Source organism: Macrosteles quadrilineatus, unplaced genomic scaffold (genome assembly GCF_028750875.1).
Source record: "Macrosteles quadrilineatus isolate MER2022 unplaced genomic scaffold, UCM_ALF_1.0 Scaffold_4__1_contigs__length_99947679, whole genome shotgun sequence".
NCBI classification, from domain to species: domain Eukaryota; kingdom Metazoa; phylum Arthropoda; class Insecta; order Hemiptera; family Cicadellidae; genus Macrosteles; species Macrosteles quadrilineatus.
Genome location: NW_026542597.1, coordinates 27,761,026 through 27,778,036, shown reverse-complemented (window position 1 = coordinate 27,778,036; position 17,011 = coordinate 27,761,026). Strand labels below are relative to the sequence as shown.

The 17,011-nt window shown below is 37.3% G+C and overlaps 1 protein-coding gene across 4 annotated transcripts in view; it reads right to left on the bottom strand.

The window, feature by feature from the left end:
* LOC128993380 (E3 ubiquitin-protein ligase UBR5) overlaps window positions 1-17,011 on the bottom strand; it is a 76,441-nt gene that overhangs the window by 28,181 nt on the left and 31,249 nt on the right. For 2 of the 4 annotated variants that reach the window (XM_054417247.1, XM_054417248.1), the window contains exons 20-34: window positions 16,363-16,646; window positions 12,455-12,621; window positions 12,020-12,258; window positions 10,193-10,320; window positions 9,441-9,545; window positions 9,155-9,279; window positions 8,734-8,900; window positions 8,104-8,281; window positions 5,461-5,629; window positions 4,482-4,703; window positions 3,473-3,614; window positions 2,848-2,939; window positions 1,989-2,239; window positions 846-990; window positions 84-332 (exon numbers count right to left, since the gene is read on the bottom strand). In XM_054417247.1, coding sequence (XP_054273222.1) covers window positions 84-332; window positions 846-990; window positions 1,989-2,239; window positions 2,848-2,939; window positions 3,473-3,614; window positions 4,482-4,703; window positions 5,461-5,629; window positions 8,104-8,281; window positions 8,734-8,900; window positions 9,155-9,279; window positions 9,441-9,545; window positions 10,193-10,320; window positions 12,020-12,258; window positions 12,455-12,621; window positions 16,363-16,646 — 2,663 coding nt within the window. The remainder of the gene's footprint in view (window positions 1-83; window positions 333-845; window positions 991-1,988; window positions 2,240-2,847; window positions 2,940-3,472; window positions 3,615-4,481; window positions 4,704-5,460; window positions 5,630-8,103; window positions 8,282-8,733; window positions 8,901-9,154; window positions 9,280-9,440; window positions 9,546-10,192; window positions 10,321-12,019; window positions 12,259-12,454; window positions 12,622-16,362; window positions 16,647-17,011) is intronic. The other 2 variants (XM_054417249.1, XM_054417250.1) reach the window with 2 other exon arrangements.

The following is a 17,011-nucleotide window of genomic DNA, read 5'->3' as shown; positions in this document are numbered from 1 at the left end:
AGAGGATTGATTTACTCATCCTCAATTTACTCATGTGACAAAAAGTATCATTGGGGAATTCCAGAGCACAACCTGACACTTACACTCTCTATCCCTGGTGTTGCGTGGAGTGTCTGTGGTGTTGGCAGTAAAGCCAACTATACGTGTGGTGCTGGTGTTGGACGGCGTAGTGCCACTACTGGTCACTGACCGGTTGATGCCGGCTGGTGTGTTGGTGGCAGGTCTGGTTGTTGTTGTTGTTGTGGCACCACTAGCAGCAGGAGTAGAGCTTGACGGCCCACTAGCCAGCACTGAGAGAGACAGTGTGTTCCCACTTCCACTGCTGGTACCTGCTGGAGAATTTAAATGTTAACTGAAATAGCTAGATACATTTTCTAACATGTAACCTAATGGCTGCCCTTCCATGATAAAAAATAAAATCCATAATAATGAGTTTGCAAGTTTAAAATTATAAAAATGACATGTAACAAGAATAAAATATAATGTTTTAATACTGGTCAACTGAACATAAACTGATACAAGCACCACATGTTCTCTATATTAACTTTTAAATATATCAACCGACAGTACCGTAACAAAGTTGTCTTGAACCATATAGTTTAGTTTATGGAAAGGCTCTAGGCCTGGCTATGATTTTTATTTTTAGGATAAAGGAATAACAGTGAGCTTACTTTAAATAAGTTCAGGTAGGTCATAGTTCACATAGAAGAAGTGTTAAAAGGATATTAATATAAACACTGGTCTAGAAGAACTACTGACACTTGAGAGTGGCATTGCTATCTCCAACGATGATGACTGGAGATGTAACATTGACAATCTCTCGTTCCTAACTAGCTAATGATTACCTGGGTTGTGATGGAGGGGGTGGCCGGGATGAGTAGGGTCGGAGGATTGAGTCAGAGAGGCTCCGAACCTCAACTGAGCCTCAGTGGAGTCCATCACAGTTAACAGCCAGTCCCAGGTCGGCTTCAACCTGGCTTCCAGGTATGTCTGTAAACATCATGTACAATTAAATAAAGTGATCACTAACTAATGTTTCTGTTTAAATTCTCTAATTTGATAAAACCAACCTGATAAGAATCAAAATGGGCAAAGTTGAATTGAGCCAACCAAGTGCATTGAGGAAAATTACTGATTGATCTTGAATATGCCATCTTATAACCAAGTCAAACTGATAAGATGATTAATTGTAAGCTATAGCAACTTTTATGTCACAGAAAACCCTAAAATAGATGGGAGGGGTACCAACACATTGACACTGACACACCGGGCTAGGAGACTGGGTCATGGTCCATAGAGAAAGTGACAGTGAACTATCCCTGGGGAAATACACAGACCTGTCCACATACCAGGCTACGAGACTAGTTTTGATAATTGATCTTTTGTAATTAGGCTTGTTGTGAAATAATTGTTGTTATAGGACTTCTTGTTTTTCAACAGAGGAACTTGTTATAATTCGACGGTTGCAAGAAAAAGGCGTAAGTACATATCATACCTATCATATGAACCTACGCCCATTTGTCTTGCAAACAATGATTTGTTAAAACCGTGTTGTAAATGTTATTGTTGTTTGTAAAGGACAAATTTGTAGCCATCTCCACATAGCAAGATATACAACGCAGGACACTCAATAGAACACAATATTTTAGAAAGAAAAAAAACAACTCTGGTTCGTAAAGAATTTCTTGAAAACAAAAAATGACACCAGTTTTGAACGTAAACTGTTATTTCTCATTTTCTACTCTCTAAAGAACATCAAGACGAAATATCCCTGCTGTGTTTTGTGTTCTTTTAGGTTTCTATTAGCTCCTGGATTATAATTTTCTCAGGTAGGCAAGCTGAAATTTAATCCTTTGAATAATCTCCTAAATAGAAACACTGTATCTTAGAGTGAAAGAATACATACATATGGACCTAATTTTAAGTCAATAATTTATGTGTGTATCCCATTCAACTGCCTTTTTACAGAACCTCTTCCAATATCTGACCTGCAGGTTGTACTGGTCCTGGTAAGTGACCTCCAATGTCTCAGGCAGTGTGGGTGCCAGGTTGCTGTAGTCACTCATCATAGCCAGCAGGTCAGCTATCTGGCGCAACACGATGGCTGCAGCCCGCGCTAGACATGCCGCCGTGGTAGCCATAGTTACCGGCTCATGGCTGCTGCCCACTGCACTGGTAGAGCGGCGCAGTGTCGACGGATCAATGAACACCAGTGAGTTGGATGCCACTCGGAATCCACCTGAAACAAATAGAGAGTTTAGTTCTCCTACTATATCATCCAAGATTGGTCAAAAATATAAAAAAATTGCATTAAATTGTTTTAGCTCTTATGATACATTTTAAAATCACAAATCTTTATTATTTTATTTAATCTTTTTTTGCTATGTAGTATTATTTAACAAGGAACAGTCTGAAATATCTAGATTTTACGATTGAACTAATTCCAAGCAAAAGGTAATACAATCTCAGACAAATTAACACCAACAATTTTTCAACCAACACTTTCATGAAAATGCAAATAAATCTTTTTATATGAGGAAACAAACAAATTACCACGGGCAAACAACTAAATCTAAAAATTATAGGCCTAACCTTCAAAAAAATGGGAATATTTTTTGATTTTACAATTTAGTTGTGACAACTATACATTGGAGTTAATTTGTAGGAATACGAGAAGACAAAAGAAGAACTGAACACCTCTCCCCCTAAATATTTATTTGAGCTAATTAAAGGATAAACTTATTTATACTTTCTACATAATGGGGTTTGCAAATTTTTTACAAGCACTTTCATTAACCAACCCATCTTTATACACATCTTGTTGTGCCCAAGTTTAAAAATGCTCACCAGCAGATCTAGATGAAGTGTCTCTATTTCTGATTGCCCACTGCATAGATTGAGGCGCCAGGTTGCTACGTTGTCCCTGACCTGAACTGGTCCTGCAAATTGTTATTATTCTTTAATCATTTATTTATTACAGATTTATATCTCATCCCACAACCAAGAAAACAAGATTAAAGCAAACATAACCTGCAATAGTGAAAACCTAAAATTTATAAACTTAAGAGCAACCTCTGTTAAGCAAGACACAGTCAAGACTCACAAAAAAACCCCACAGCCATCCATGCTTCAAAAACATTTCCTTAAAATTGTTAGTGTGAATAAACAAAGTCCTCTTTAATTTGTGTGTGTATGTACAGTAGAATGTACAACAGCTATTGCCCCGTGGACTCTTTATTTTCCCAGGTAAGCTAGCTGGAGTCTATCCCTTTTTAAAATAATTCCAAACTAGCCACTTGGCTATCCTTTAAACTATATTCATTAAATTTAGGATTTCAAAAATGATTACGATTGCATTTTCTTGCTATGATTTTATGTTTAAATGTGTGTATTATTCAAGTTTGGCTTATTTTTCATAATAAAACTTTTTTGTAAGCCATTGTTATATTTACTGTGGAATGTTTTGACTTACGTTCGTCTCTCAAGCTGTTCGTCAGTCAGCAGTATCTCCTCAGTGTCCATGTCGTCACTCTCCCCTGCCTCTGAGACGTCCTCCTCTTGTTGGCTTGAGTCTCCCGAGTCGTCTTCTGGGAACAGCAGTAGCGATGCCATGCCTGGTCAGGCACAAATACAGTCCGACTCCCGGGCCGCGTATACCATATATACACTGCACATCTACTTGTGTCTTTCACAATGAAATGTTCTCCATTTCACATATCATTTTTAATTTTAATTTTTCTTGTTGCAAATTAAGGATTGATCTTACAAATCCATAAGTATATTTTTAAAACTAATTGAGGGAAGACTTCATGTTCTATTTAAATCAAACAACAGAGAATCTATTGTGGCCAACGTTTAAGATAGCATGTATATATGGTACACACGTAAAATATTTAACTAGAAACTTATGAAAAGTAAAATAGATATATAACAATATATACTTTATTTGAATTAAAAACATATGTTTATTTAGTATTATAATATATAGTTTTGAATCTTTAAATTGTTTGTAGCCTAGTTAAAATAAAATGATACAACTTCAAGGCATGTAAATAACCCTTTTTTGTATCAAGTGTATTTTATTTTTCTATGTTGGTACTGACAGAAAAGTGGCTTTGTTTAGTATCTCAGGTTATCAACTTTTTCTTTGCAAAGGCAGGTGTCATCATAATACTATAAAGTAAATTTATACTGGCTTTAGTTAGACCAGTGGTCAATAGCACGCAGCTTGCAAGTTCCCCACCCCATTTCTAATCCAGGTGTTCCTTCTAAGTAAACTGGACTTTGTAGCGGCTAAACTCGTCATAAGACATTTAAACTCATAATGAAGTAAACAAAGTCAATGAGTAGTGTCATCATGGAGGTACAAAAAGTCAAAGCCAATTTACAAAGATTGTTATTAATTAATTGTTTTACTTTTTTCCTGAATTAAACTTTGATTCTTACTATAGATGTTCTATGTTAAATTGATCTAATCTGACCTGTGTCAGAGCCTGCAGTAGCGCCTGTCTGTACACTGCGCTGTGCACTGGCCGTGTCCTGGTTACTCTGGTCGGAGTCTGACTCTGACTCCACCATTAGATCCTCATTATCAGACTCTCCAGCTGCCTCAGCCACACCTCCACTGCCTACCTCTCTACCACCCCCGCCTACTGGTTCTTCACCATCACTAGCCTCTGCGTCCTGGGCTAGAGCTACTAGACCTGCAATAACATGTCATCAGTGATCTCTGAGAAACATTTTATAAAATTATACCAAAATAATACATTGATACATTTTTCTAAACCATAATAATTTTACACTATCCAAATACCTACAAAATATATATAATCAACAACAAGCGTATGTACTGACAAACTTAGATTTTTGTCTGCGGATTTATAATTTTTTGGTTTATTATGGGGTATTTGGCCACAAGAAATCCATTAGAGTTGGTCTCAAGGCTGGGAAAAATCCAGTTTCCGCCCAACAGCCCTTTAAAGTAGGTACCCATGTTATCGTCAATACCTTTTTGTAGCTGCAGTTAATAAAACAGCTGATAAAGGTAATTTTTATAGCAATCTATTTATTTATAAAGGTGTATTAAAATGTTTTCTTTGTATCATCTAAAATTTGTTCCTAATGATTAACGTACATAGTAAAGTTTTTAATTTAGCTAAATAACTTGTCTAGTAAATTTTTAATTTAATTCGAGCAAATCTCGATCTCCTGGTACTGTTTGTAACATAAAGGAATACAGAGTTACAGTACTGTACTGAAATAAAAAGAAAATGAATGATTCAATGAAAATAATTCTTTATTGTGGCAAACATTATGACCACATGGTCCAAACTAAAAATGAAATCATAATCCCCAACATGCATTGACACAACCATTCAATCTCAAAAGGAGGGTGAAAGGTCTACTAATATTTCCTCTTAATTGTTATTTACGGCAGAAACGTGTTGTAACATTACTTACTCTCGACCATTTCATCATGTTCCATTTCCATGTCCATCCGAGGTTGAGGCCGACTGCGGGCACCCAAAGGTCGGGAGATCTCTCCCCCTCTACCACCAGCCATGGACCTACGTCCTGACACTGAGCCATGGGGTGCCAGGGGCTCCACTGAGAATAGCTCTTCAGATCCCTACAAAGCCACAAAACTGACTCTTTAAATTCATTTTTCCTCCAGACTTCAAGAATTACCACCGGAGTAAACTTATGCCAATCTTATCTTAGAAAATAATAGGGCTTCTAAGCTAATACTGGTGTAAAACATGAATAACATTTCTGCATTTGAATTTACCTTGAGATAAGCAACAAACCTGTGAGAGATATTAACCAACAGAAAGGACAGCAATGTAACACTCTTACCATTATGACTGGTTGCCAGCTAAAGACGCACGTGAGGACACAACCAAAACAAGCAGGAGTTAGTGACGCAGGGGGATAGTGACGGAGCTGATTACTATCAGGTTACTTTACGTGAATTAATTGTACAACATTTAGGCTTCATAGTGATTTGAGATTTGATAGAAAAATGTTGACAACCAAATTTTCATATAAAAGACTGATCATTAGGGATGGACGGGTCCCGAAATTTCGGGAATTTTTCGGGAAAAAAATATTCCCGATTATCGGGACGGGATTACATTTGATTCGGGAATTTTTCGGGACGGGATTTGGTCGAATCGCCGGCGATTTTACCGCTTCGCGAGTGCAGATGACGCCGCTATTGCGAGCAATAGGTCCGCGAACGCAGGAGACGAAGTTGTTTCGACGATTGCGCCGTGACCGTGAGTCATACCGACGATCGCGCCGTGACCGCGGAGTCATACCGACGATGACCCCGTGACCGCGGAGTCATACCGACGATCGCGCCATGACCGCGGACTCATACCGACAATCGCGCCGTGACCGTGAGTCATAACGACGATCGCGCCGTGACCGTGGTGTCATACCGACGATCACGCCGTGACCGCGGAGACATACCGACGATCACCCCGTGACCGTGAGTCATACCGACGATCGCGCCGTGACCGCGGAGTCATACCGACGATCACGCCGTGACCGCAGAGACATACCGACGATCGCGCCGTGACCGTGAGTCATACCGACGATCGTGCCGTGACCGCGAAGACATACCAACAATCGCGCTGTGACCGCGAGTCATACCGACGATCACTCCATGACCGCGGAGTCATACCGACGATCACCCCGTGACCGCGGAGTCATACCGACAATCGCGCCGTGACTGTGAGTCATACCGACGATCGCGCCGTGACCGTGAGTCATACCGATGATCGCGCCGTGACCGTGAGTCATACCGACGATCGCACCGTGACCGCGAGTCACAAGTTTCTACAGGTACCTGAAAAATTGTTACCCATTTTTTGGTTTTTATAGATCAGTGCCACAAACTGTAAAGATTGATTTTGTATGCCTTTTTTGGTAACTGCAATACTCAAGACTTTCTTTTTATGCACAGAAAAAAATCCCGTTCCGTCCCGTCTCGAAAATCGGGAAGGAAATAAAAATCCTGTCCCGTCCCGAACTAAAAATTCAATCCCGTCCATCCCTACTGATCATTAAAAACAACACCTTTGTTAGCTTAACATGGATTGCACACTTATAAATACCCCCGCCGCAGCAAACCTGCAGACTAAGCGAATTTCAACTTGTCTGATTTCATTTTTACTAAAATATTTCCATAAATAAGACATATTTTTTCCCAATTTAAATAACATAGGCTAGGTTTAACCAGTGCTTAGGTTTGCTGCTACGGGGATGTTTAAAAGTGTTTTTGACCATATGTCAATAGTATAGAATGAAATAAATAAATTTGCCAAATTTTATCAGCATATATCCATAAACAAGTAAACTACAACAGTTTTCATTTTCTCCATAAGAATAACATGGGAATTTTAAATTACACTTTTTTTGAATTTTCTCTGTGACCGTTAGGCATAAAACAGCGCTTCAATATACTAAATTATTTATTTTTTTAAGCTCTACAAAATGGTTGAGAAAGAAATTGTAAAAATTTTTATTTTTAGGGTTAAAAATGGGAAAAACCCATTTTTACCCCATAAAACACCCCATAAACCCATGTTCCCATGGTCCGATTATGCTGGTTCGCGAACTCGTTCGAATAAACGTAAGTTTACATGTTTGTACCAAATTTCATCAAAATCGGATCATATTTGTTCGAGTTATCGCGCTAACGGACACATATATAAATATATATGAATTTGAACGGATGGTGTTTTTGGCCTCTGGGGACCTCAAAACAAAAAAGTAAATCGGTCCCGGGTCTAGGTCTTACCATGAGACCTACGGTAATAGCTTATTCCCTATATGGGAAATTCGCTAAAATCGAACCTGCACGAAAACCTCTCCATGTGGATAAAGACCCTCAGCAACTCTCACTTCATAAACATTTAATTAGAAAATATAGGTTGTGAGCCCAAGGTCTAAATGTCGTGAGGTCTAAAACGGTATCAGAAAAGTTTTCTCCATTGAGTGTACTTTTAGACCTTCCTGGATTTAGACTCTCAGCCAGGGGGTAAGCAGTAGCCTATTACTACACGGTGCCAAACAAGACTATGGAACAACACTTACATTGATCACCTCAATAGTGGAGCTGGATAGAGTGAATGGTGCTGTAGGTCGTGCTACACCTAGCCTCACTGGTGCAATGAGGCTGTCGGCAATCTCACACAACTCCTCTACTGCCAGCTTGATCAGAGCTTGAAACACTCGTTTGCACTTTACTAGAGGCGCTGAGACACCACTAGTCCTGTGAACAATATGTCTTGTTATTTTTTGTTGTTGCGTTTTTATGGGAAATTTCTGTTGAAAAACAGTAGGTACTCTTTTGTAAAAAATTACAAATTGATTTAAATCTGACTGCACCAACAGCTATCATGCAAAATTCCTGCTCAAAATTTTTTTTCTAGAGCGAAAACAGTTAAGACATATGTAAAAGAAGGGCTGGTTTGGATGGAACACTTATTCAGATAAGAATCCCAGCAGTTGATAGCACACAAAGTCTTACAAAACAAGAATTGTACTCCTTCCTGAGAAAGTCCCATTGGAGGGGCAGCACATTCAACTGTGTAACTTTGTATGAGTATATTGATTATTCGATTCCTCTTATTAATTTATCTTTAAGTGTTTTCCCTTCAAAAAGTCATTCCCATCTTCAAAGATTGTAGAATGTAACTTTTAGACAGTTGTTACAAAACTCACCCCCTTCGTTTGCTTGTTGTGGGTGCCATCTCCACACTGAATATGACAAATATGCGAGCAACAGAGCGTACAAATCTGCGGGCTACTTCTGTCGCCTCTTGTATACGTCCGGGAATATTATCATTCTGGAGCTCACGCATGAGTGTTGTGAGCAACGTGTCGAGCATCTGAAACACATATTTCATTAACAGAAAGAAAATAACCATCTGAATGCTTATTATTGGAGCAAAGAGCATTATGTTCAAACAGTAGAGTCAAATTGCAAGTATTTTTAGAAAAGTATACATTAGGACGTATGTTTTGTCATGTTCAATAAAGAATAAAAATAAAAATTCAAATGTTAAGTAGGTATGAATAGGACACATTCAAGGCAAAATTGCCAAATGTGCATGGAGGTAATATTTTCCAAAATAACACTTACCTCCGGATTACACTTGACCAGAAGACAATGAGTAAACTTGTCCAACAGAGTTGTACCACTCTGACTCTGAAGGTAGGCTTGATCTTCATACATTGGTTCATTGGGCGACTCACTTACTTTCACACCTTCAACACAAGTCAGATATGTACAGCATAAATCAGTTGACATGAATAATTATCTCACATTTGCTAGGAATATTTTGCTGTGACTATTCAAAGGTTGGTTGGTCAAAAGATCTAGAAATGTCACTTTCTTAAAACTTCTTATGTTCATGGGAGAAACTTACCTGACATAATCATGCCTTTTACTGCAGGCCAATCATTGAGAAGTCGCTCAAATGCTCTGCGACTAAAACGTGGTGGTTCCAAATCATGATCGGGCATATCAGGCTCTGAAAAATGGAGATATTTTGGTTAATATTTCTTGACTCAGGTGGAAATAGGTTATACGAATTTTGGAAATAGCAATTATTAAGTCAAATACCGACACATTAGTGTAATATCTTCAAACTACTAATCTAACAGCTGGCTTATATTTCTAACAAAAATGCACTTAAAGAGCTCCTACAGTAGCTCAAAAGATTCAATGTGTGTTTCTGTTGAATTTATTTGCGAATTTTCATTTCTACTATTTAACCTATCCATAAAAAATCCAAAAAATCATGACCTTAATAAAAGCTTTTTTTAAATAAAAAAAATGTCCAATGACTAATTTATATAGGCTATTAATTTTGACAGGAAGACCAGGTTACCTGTGCAAAAAGTGAGTTTTCTCAATAGGATTAAACCTCTTCTGGCCTCCCTTAACCAACAACACCTAATATAGTTATTGAAAAAATACAAAAAAAATTAAAGCCAAACTAAAAGACAAAATTTTAATTTTACCATTTTGTTGGATAAAATTTAAAGTGCAAAAGCATTCCTTTTATATTGTCAATCAAATAAAAAAAATTGAGAAAAAACAACAAAATTCGTTAATGTGTGACTGCGATAGTTGGTCTATATAGGTGAAGATGGTATGTAATGATACGAGTCTTACCGACGTCAGAGGATGGTGTCTTCCTAGAGGAGGCGGAGGCAGATCTTGGACGCGAGGCTCTGTACTGTCGCTGCTCTACACTCTGACGACCAACTGTCTGGACCAGGAACAACAGGATGCTCTCTCCCCTGAACATAACAACAATCACTAATACAACACACCAACAACATGCGAGTGACTTGAAATACAACAGCAAAAACTCTGTAAAACAAAACTAGAGGTTATCACGCAAATTACAAAGAGTGCAAACTATGCTCAACTGTTGATTTATCTTCGATAATGATAATGGTGATTGTTTTTTTGTTTAAGAACAAATTAGACAAATCACAAACATCGAGCTCTGTTTTATCAACTTGTTTGTCCAGCATGTTTGAACATGTCATAAAGGGGTGGTTTCACTAAAATGAAATGCTGTTACTACTATTTTGGGACCATAAGCTGTGAAACAGTATTATCTTAACTTGATTTATTGCCGTGCAGTGATTAGGAAACTGTTTGATAAGTATGAGGAAGTGAAAATTTTTAACTGAACCAAGGTCAATGACTTGAAAATATCATGATTGCACAGTAATGCATTTAGTAAAAAAAAATCCAAATTATGACATTAATTTCTATTTATACAGTCTGTCATATATTTTTGAACCATATTGAATTAACCATGGTTTTGAGCTACCCGTAGTCTCCCTCCCCCTGGGACTGGATAGTTAAGGTTTAACTGTAATAACAATGTTGCTTTAAAAAAATAGGATTAAATGATGATTTTAAAAGATCGTTCCAGCAGGGGAAGGTAGTTTGAAGAATGCAATACAAAATAGAATTGTTGTTGGAAGTTTTCCTGGCCAAGTGGTTAGAAACACAAATTTTAGTGGGAGAGAGACAGGTTCAATCCCTGGCATATCCATAAAATATTGAGGGATTTGGGTTTTCTCATGAAAATGTTTGAGATTCTTCTAAAATAATAATACCCCCGCCGCAGCAAACCTGCAGACTTAGCGAATTTCCATTTGCCTGATTGGATTTACACTAAAATGTCTCCTTAAAATATCACATTTGTTCCCTATTTAAACAGAATTAGTTTAACGAGTACTTAGGTTTGCTGCAACAGGGAGGGTAAACAAGTGTTTTTTAAATATAAAATGTTAAAAGGTTACCGTACTGTAGTTTAGTAAGAAATTAATGTATTTTCCAAATTTTATCAAAATATGTTTATAAACAAGCAAACTACAACAGTTGACTTATTCTCCATAAGAATAACTTGCGAATTTTAAATTGAATTTTATCCGTAACAATTAGGCGCATAATCACGCTTCAATATACTAAATTATTTGTTTTTTTAAGCTCTACAAAATGGTTTAGAAAGAAATTGTGAAATTTTGTGTTTTTAGGGTCAAAAAATGGGAAAACCTATTTTTACCCCATAAAACCCCGTTCCCATAATCCGATCATGCTGGTTAGCGAACTCATTCAAGTTTATCCTGCCTTACACCTTCAAACCAAATTTTATCAAAATCGGGATGGACATATATATATATATATATATATATACATCTTTATATAGATATATATAATTATTTATATATATATATATTTATATAGATATATAAAAATTTGAACAAATGGTGTTTTTGGCCTCTGGGGACATCAAAATGAAAAAGTAAATCGGTCCTGGGCCTAGGTCTTACCATGAGACCTACGGTAATAGCTACTTCCCTATAGGGAAATTCGCTAAAACTGGCGTGGACATAAAAAAAAGGGGAAAAACACCCATTTCAAAAACATAACCATCTTGTTTTTGCATAACTCTGTTACTAATGAGCTGAGACTAACCTGCTGTTGTGTTGTGTGACTAAGTTAGTGTCTGCGATGAGACGACACAGCAAGTCGTATCGAGCCACCTGGTTGCCTTGTATGAGAGCTTTACACTTGCACTTCTCCCAGCAGTCGCAGTACGCCGTGGGGGACGTACGCTTCAACTTGCAGTCATGACCTTTGTGACACACTCGCGCACACTCAGTGCAGCAACACAGCGACCCAGTCAGTCCACAAGTGCGGCATTCAAATATGTCCTAGCAAACAGTAACCATTTTAATAGTGTTATACATTTTAATTGAATATTAGTGTTATCTGAATCAATAAATTTTAATTCAATTCATAAAATTGAACTGTATTAAAATTAACTCTAGTTTCTAAGTTGTAAACTGGGGTTAACATCAGTGGCCTACCTCTCTCTACACTTCAGACTGGCATGAGATAATTGATTACCTGGTTGATGTGTTCTGCTCCAGTCCAGGTGAAGCTGCAAGTGTCATTGCAGCACACAACATGCAGAGGAGAGTGGTCTGGGTTGGAGCCTGTAGGGAATATCATAGCTTTCAACGCATCTTGGTCAATGCGAGTCTCTACTTCACTCAGCGACGCCTTCTTTCCTTCTGCAACAGAAAATCCACTGGTTGCAACTTGAGGCATAAGGACAAGTATAATGTCTGACAGAAACTGTCGGATTCAGTTTGAAACCATCAAGAAGCCTACCGACTTCTCTTAGGTTGAACTAGCGACCTTATGATTGTTAGGAGCTCTATGACCACCCAGCTACCAAGCTACACGCGCACTAGGGAGGCACGGCAATCTTTGAAAGTAAATAATAACATTGGCCCACTACGGTGGGATTTCCGAAGTTCGAGAGACAAAACTCTAGGACATTTTCGAGCTTCCATACCGACCGGACGCTGCGCAACGATCGGGCGGGTGGCACGGGACTTCTGCCATTCTCCACTGGGCCCTGTTTCATAAAACTACTAGTCTAGTATTTACTAGTCCATGGACTAGTAATACTAGTGTATTTTACAAGTCTACGTTTCAAAAACCTACTAGTGTAAAATACTAGTTACTAGTGTAGGGACTAGTATTACTAGTGGTTTTTACTAGTGTAGATAGCAATGTGTTTCATAAAGTTTTACTCTTGTAAATTACACTAGTAAATACTTGCTATTTTCTACCAACCTCTCTTCACCCGTATTATTTGAAGTAGACTAGTATTTTTGAAAAGAGATTTATTTCATTACTCACATCATTAAAAAAATGAATTATTAAGTTCTTTTTGCAAGTGCAAATTGGCTCACGTTTGCAATTTAAAATAAAAATATATCTGTGAGTGCTAAAATGATAATTATTAGATATAAATTACAATCAATTGATGTGGCGTAGTACAAAATGAGAGAAATAGAATTTTGTAATGTCTATACAATCGCCCTATTAGAATTAATTATAATTATAAGTTATCAATTTTAGTCTAATTTTACACTTGAGTTAAATTTCATGGTTACTATTTAGCCATCACAGAGAAATTATTTTTAAGCTTTGAGAGAAACCATATTAAAACCGCATACCGTAGTGCATACAAATATGTAACAAATGTATCCAACATTGCAACATTAATCAGATTATTTTACACCCAAGGGTCTCGGTTTTATTTAAAGACATTTTAATAGGAAATAATAGTAAGACAATTTTAAAGAGGAGTTGCATTGTATTTATTTATTGAGGTGCTTGTTATTTGCTTCCCTAAATAGCTGAAACCCTGTGATATACTAACAATTTTGTAGGCCTATATTTGATTTTTGGGCGTTGAACTGAACTGCTTATCATAAAAACATTACTTTTAATCCATTTTGGTATTCGGAATTTGTTATTCAAAGTAATAAAACAAATTTGATGTTGATTAGAGCTGTTATTTTAATGTAAAAACATGGAAAAGTTGAATTAATGGAATTAAAGTATAGTGAGTGGCATAGATTTGAACCAGGGACCCGCCACATGACTAGCGAGAACTCTAACTCTGAGCTATGCCCTGCCCTAGCGACTACGCAATGTTTTACTATACTTGAAAACCTACTCCATTGCTTGTAACGTAGCGATTATTTGTTACATCAAGAAACGTTTCGGCTTATTATTCATGGTTTGTAGACTCAAAATATGAATATTACCAAATGGTGTTTAACCCAAATATCCTTATGCATTCGAATAATTGAAAACATAGGTAAGGGTACTTGAACAATAAACAAAATGTCCTTAGACGATTTAATTACATTCCAAATTTGAGCCTTCTTTTCTTTACTCATAGCAAGCTTAATTTTATATGTCAGAATAAAACAAAAACTATACAAATCACAGCGAATGCGGCAGCAACAGATCAACTTCCACCCAACTGTTGAGCGCCGCAACTAGGCCTACAACCGGCTACTATATACAATCACCGTGTTGATTGCAGCGACGCGACGCCGCGCCGCGCCGGCGCGTCGGTGGGCTCATTGATGAACATAAATAATAGCGGTTTAATAAATAATGTGTGATTGTTTTACTTATGTGTCTATATAGTTATTAATTAAAAGGAAACACTGCGTTTTTACAACTATTTACTTTTTGTATCAAATGAAAACAAAATTAAAACCCTTTATAAAGGGTTTGAAAACCCGTGATTGAGGTTAGAAATTTGTTTTGAAAATTTACCTTGTAAAGTTGATCACGTGACTAGTAGTTTTGGTCACGTGACTAGTAAAATACACTAGTATTTACTAGCGGTATAAACACGTTTATGAACCACAAATTAGTAGGACAGGTAAATACGGGACTAGTATTTACTAGACTAGTAATTACTAGACTAGTATCTTTATGAAACAGGGCCATGGTCTCACGGTCTCTGTCGAAGTCTGACTCACAGTTTTAGTTCGAAGTTTAGCTCACAGACTGTCCTAAATTGCGGTTGTCCGGTCCCGTCCGTCCTGCCGCCCTTGTGTACGTGTAGATTTAGGTATTCATACCATTCTTCTGTATGAAGAAAGATATTAAAAATTAAAAGAAAATACAAATTTGTTCATTCATGAACCAATTTTGCTTGACCCAAATTGTTGGACAAATTTAATCTCTATGATTATAATTCAAAATGATTGCACATTTCTACATTTTCAGTTTCAAATAATGACAAATAGCCCTAGTAATTTCCATTTCAGCAGTGGTTCTTCCATTCTGCTGCTCCTTGCGATAAAGAAGATATGCGACCTTTGTTCTCACAGTTAAAAACCTTACAAACGACAAAGTCCACTGCCGTAGGTCGCCGGGAAACCATTTATCGGTCATATTTCATAACCGCACCACCTTCTTTCATATCTAAACCCGCAATGTTACAACTCAATCCCTTTTATTAATTAGTCAGTACAGTAGGCTAAGTAAAAGTGATATTTTATTTTCTAAAGAAGAAATTACGTTTTTATTTGCAAGTTTTAGCGAATTTCCCTAAGGGAAGTAGCTATTACCGTAGGTCTCATGGTAAGACCTAAGCCCGGGACCGATTTACTTTTTCATTTTGATGTCCCCAGAGGCCAGAGGCATTATTATGCGCCTAATTGTTACGGAGAAAATTCAAAAAAATTGTAATTTTAAAATTCCTATGTTATTCTTATGGAGAATAAGTCAACTGTTGTAGTTTGCTTGTTTATGAACATATTTTGATCAAATTTGGAAAATACATTAATTTCTTACTAAACCACAGTAGGCCTAACTTTTAATATTAAAAAAAAAAAAAACTTTTTTACCCTCCCTGTCGCAGCAAACCTAAGTACTCATTAAACTAACTCTGTTTAATAGCGAATAAATGTGATATTTTTAAGGAGACATTTTAGGTTAAATCCAATCAGGCAAATGGAAATTCGCTAAGTCTGCAGGTTTGCTGCGGCGGGGGTATTTTAGTGTTAACATGGACTTTCACCAACACCACCAGCCTCTGGTCAGGTAGGGTACCCCAAATGTCACTTCAGCTAAGCATCTAAGGTGTGTGATAATATTATTTGAATACTGCTCTGTACTTAATCAAGATACCAAAATACAAAAGTTAAAATTTGGTAACCTAAGACTGATTAGGCTAATATTTAAATATTTTCAAGGAACTATTTTTCACACTTAACCAAAAACAACTACATTAATAAGAACTTGCCGATTGATAAACAAATGCTCGGATATATGCTATTAGCGATTAGGCTATTCTAAAATCTTGCCGTCCTGAGGAAAATCTTAGTTTTTTAATCAGCGTAATCCTGTTATTTACTCAACATCCAGAAAATCATCATAAATAACACCACACTTGACAACTTTACCCTCTAAATACCAAAACCACTCACCAGGGTCAGTGCCAGTGGGGTAGAGCCATGATGGGTAGTTTTGTTTCCTCGTCTCTGTCGCAGCTTCTTTGGCAATGAAAAATGTGGAGACGACATTCTGGAGCTTCTCCTCGGTAGAGGTGGTTGACGGAGGCATAGGTGGAGGTGGAGGTGGAGGTGTCAGGTCCTCGTAGGAAGTAGGCACGCGAGCTACTAGTCGCTGTATGGCGTCCAGGATATACAACGCAGCGTTGTAGGCTCGGCAACAGACAGCCAGCATGAATGGCGTCTGACCTTGGGCGTCCCTGTCAAATAAGTGTACCGTTAACCCACTGTCTGTTTTTACAGTGTCTACATACAAAAATTGTTTTTTTTTTAGCATCTTCAAGAACCATACCAAACAATTTCTAAACTCTCAACCGAAAGGCTTTACCCAGACATCATAAAAATATCTTGAGTTCAAGTTTATTTTACTTCTCAGATAAAATATTTACACATCCACAATTAGTTAACAAAACCTGGAATGAAATATGAATTCTTATAGTCTTTTGAGTTTTTCCTGGTTTGCATAAAATTCTTCCTTGGGAAAAATCAAACTTAATTGCTTGCATCACAATAAATTTGTTAAGAGTGCAAGTTTAGGCTCTGGAAATAAATCTAGTGTCTGTTA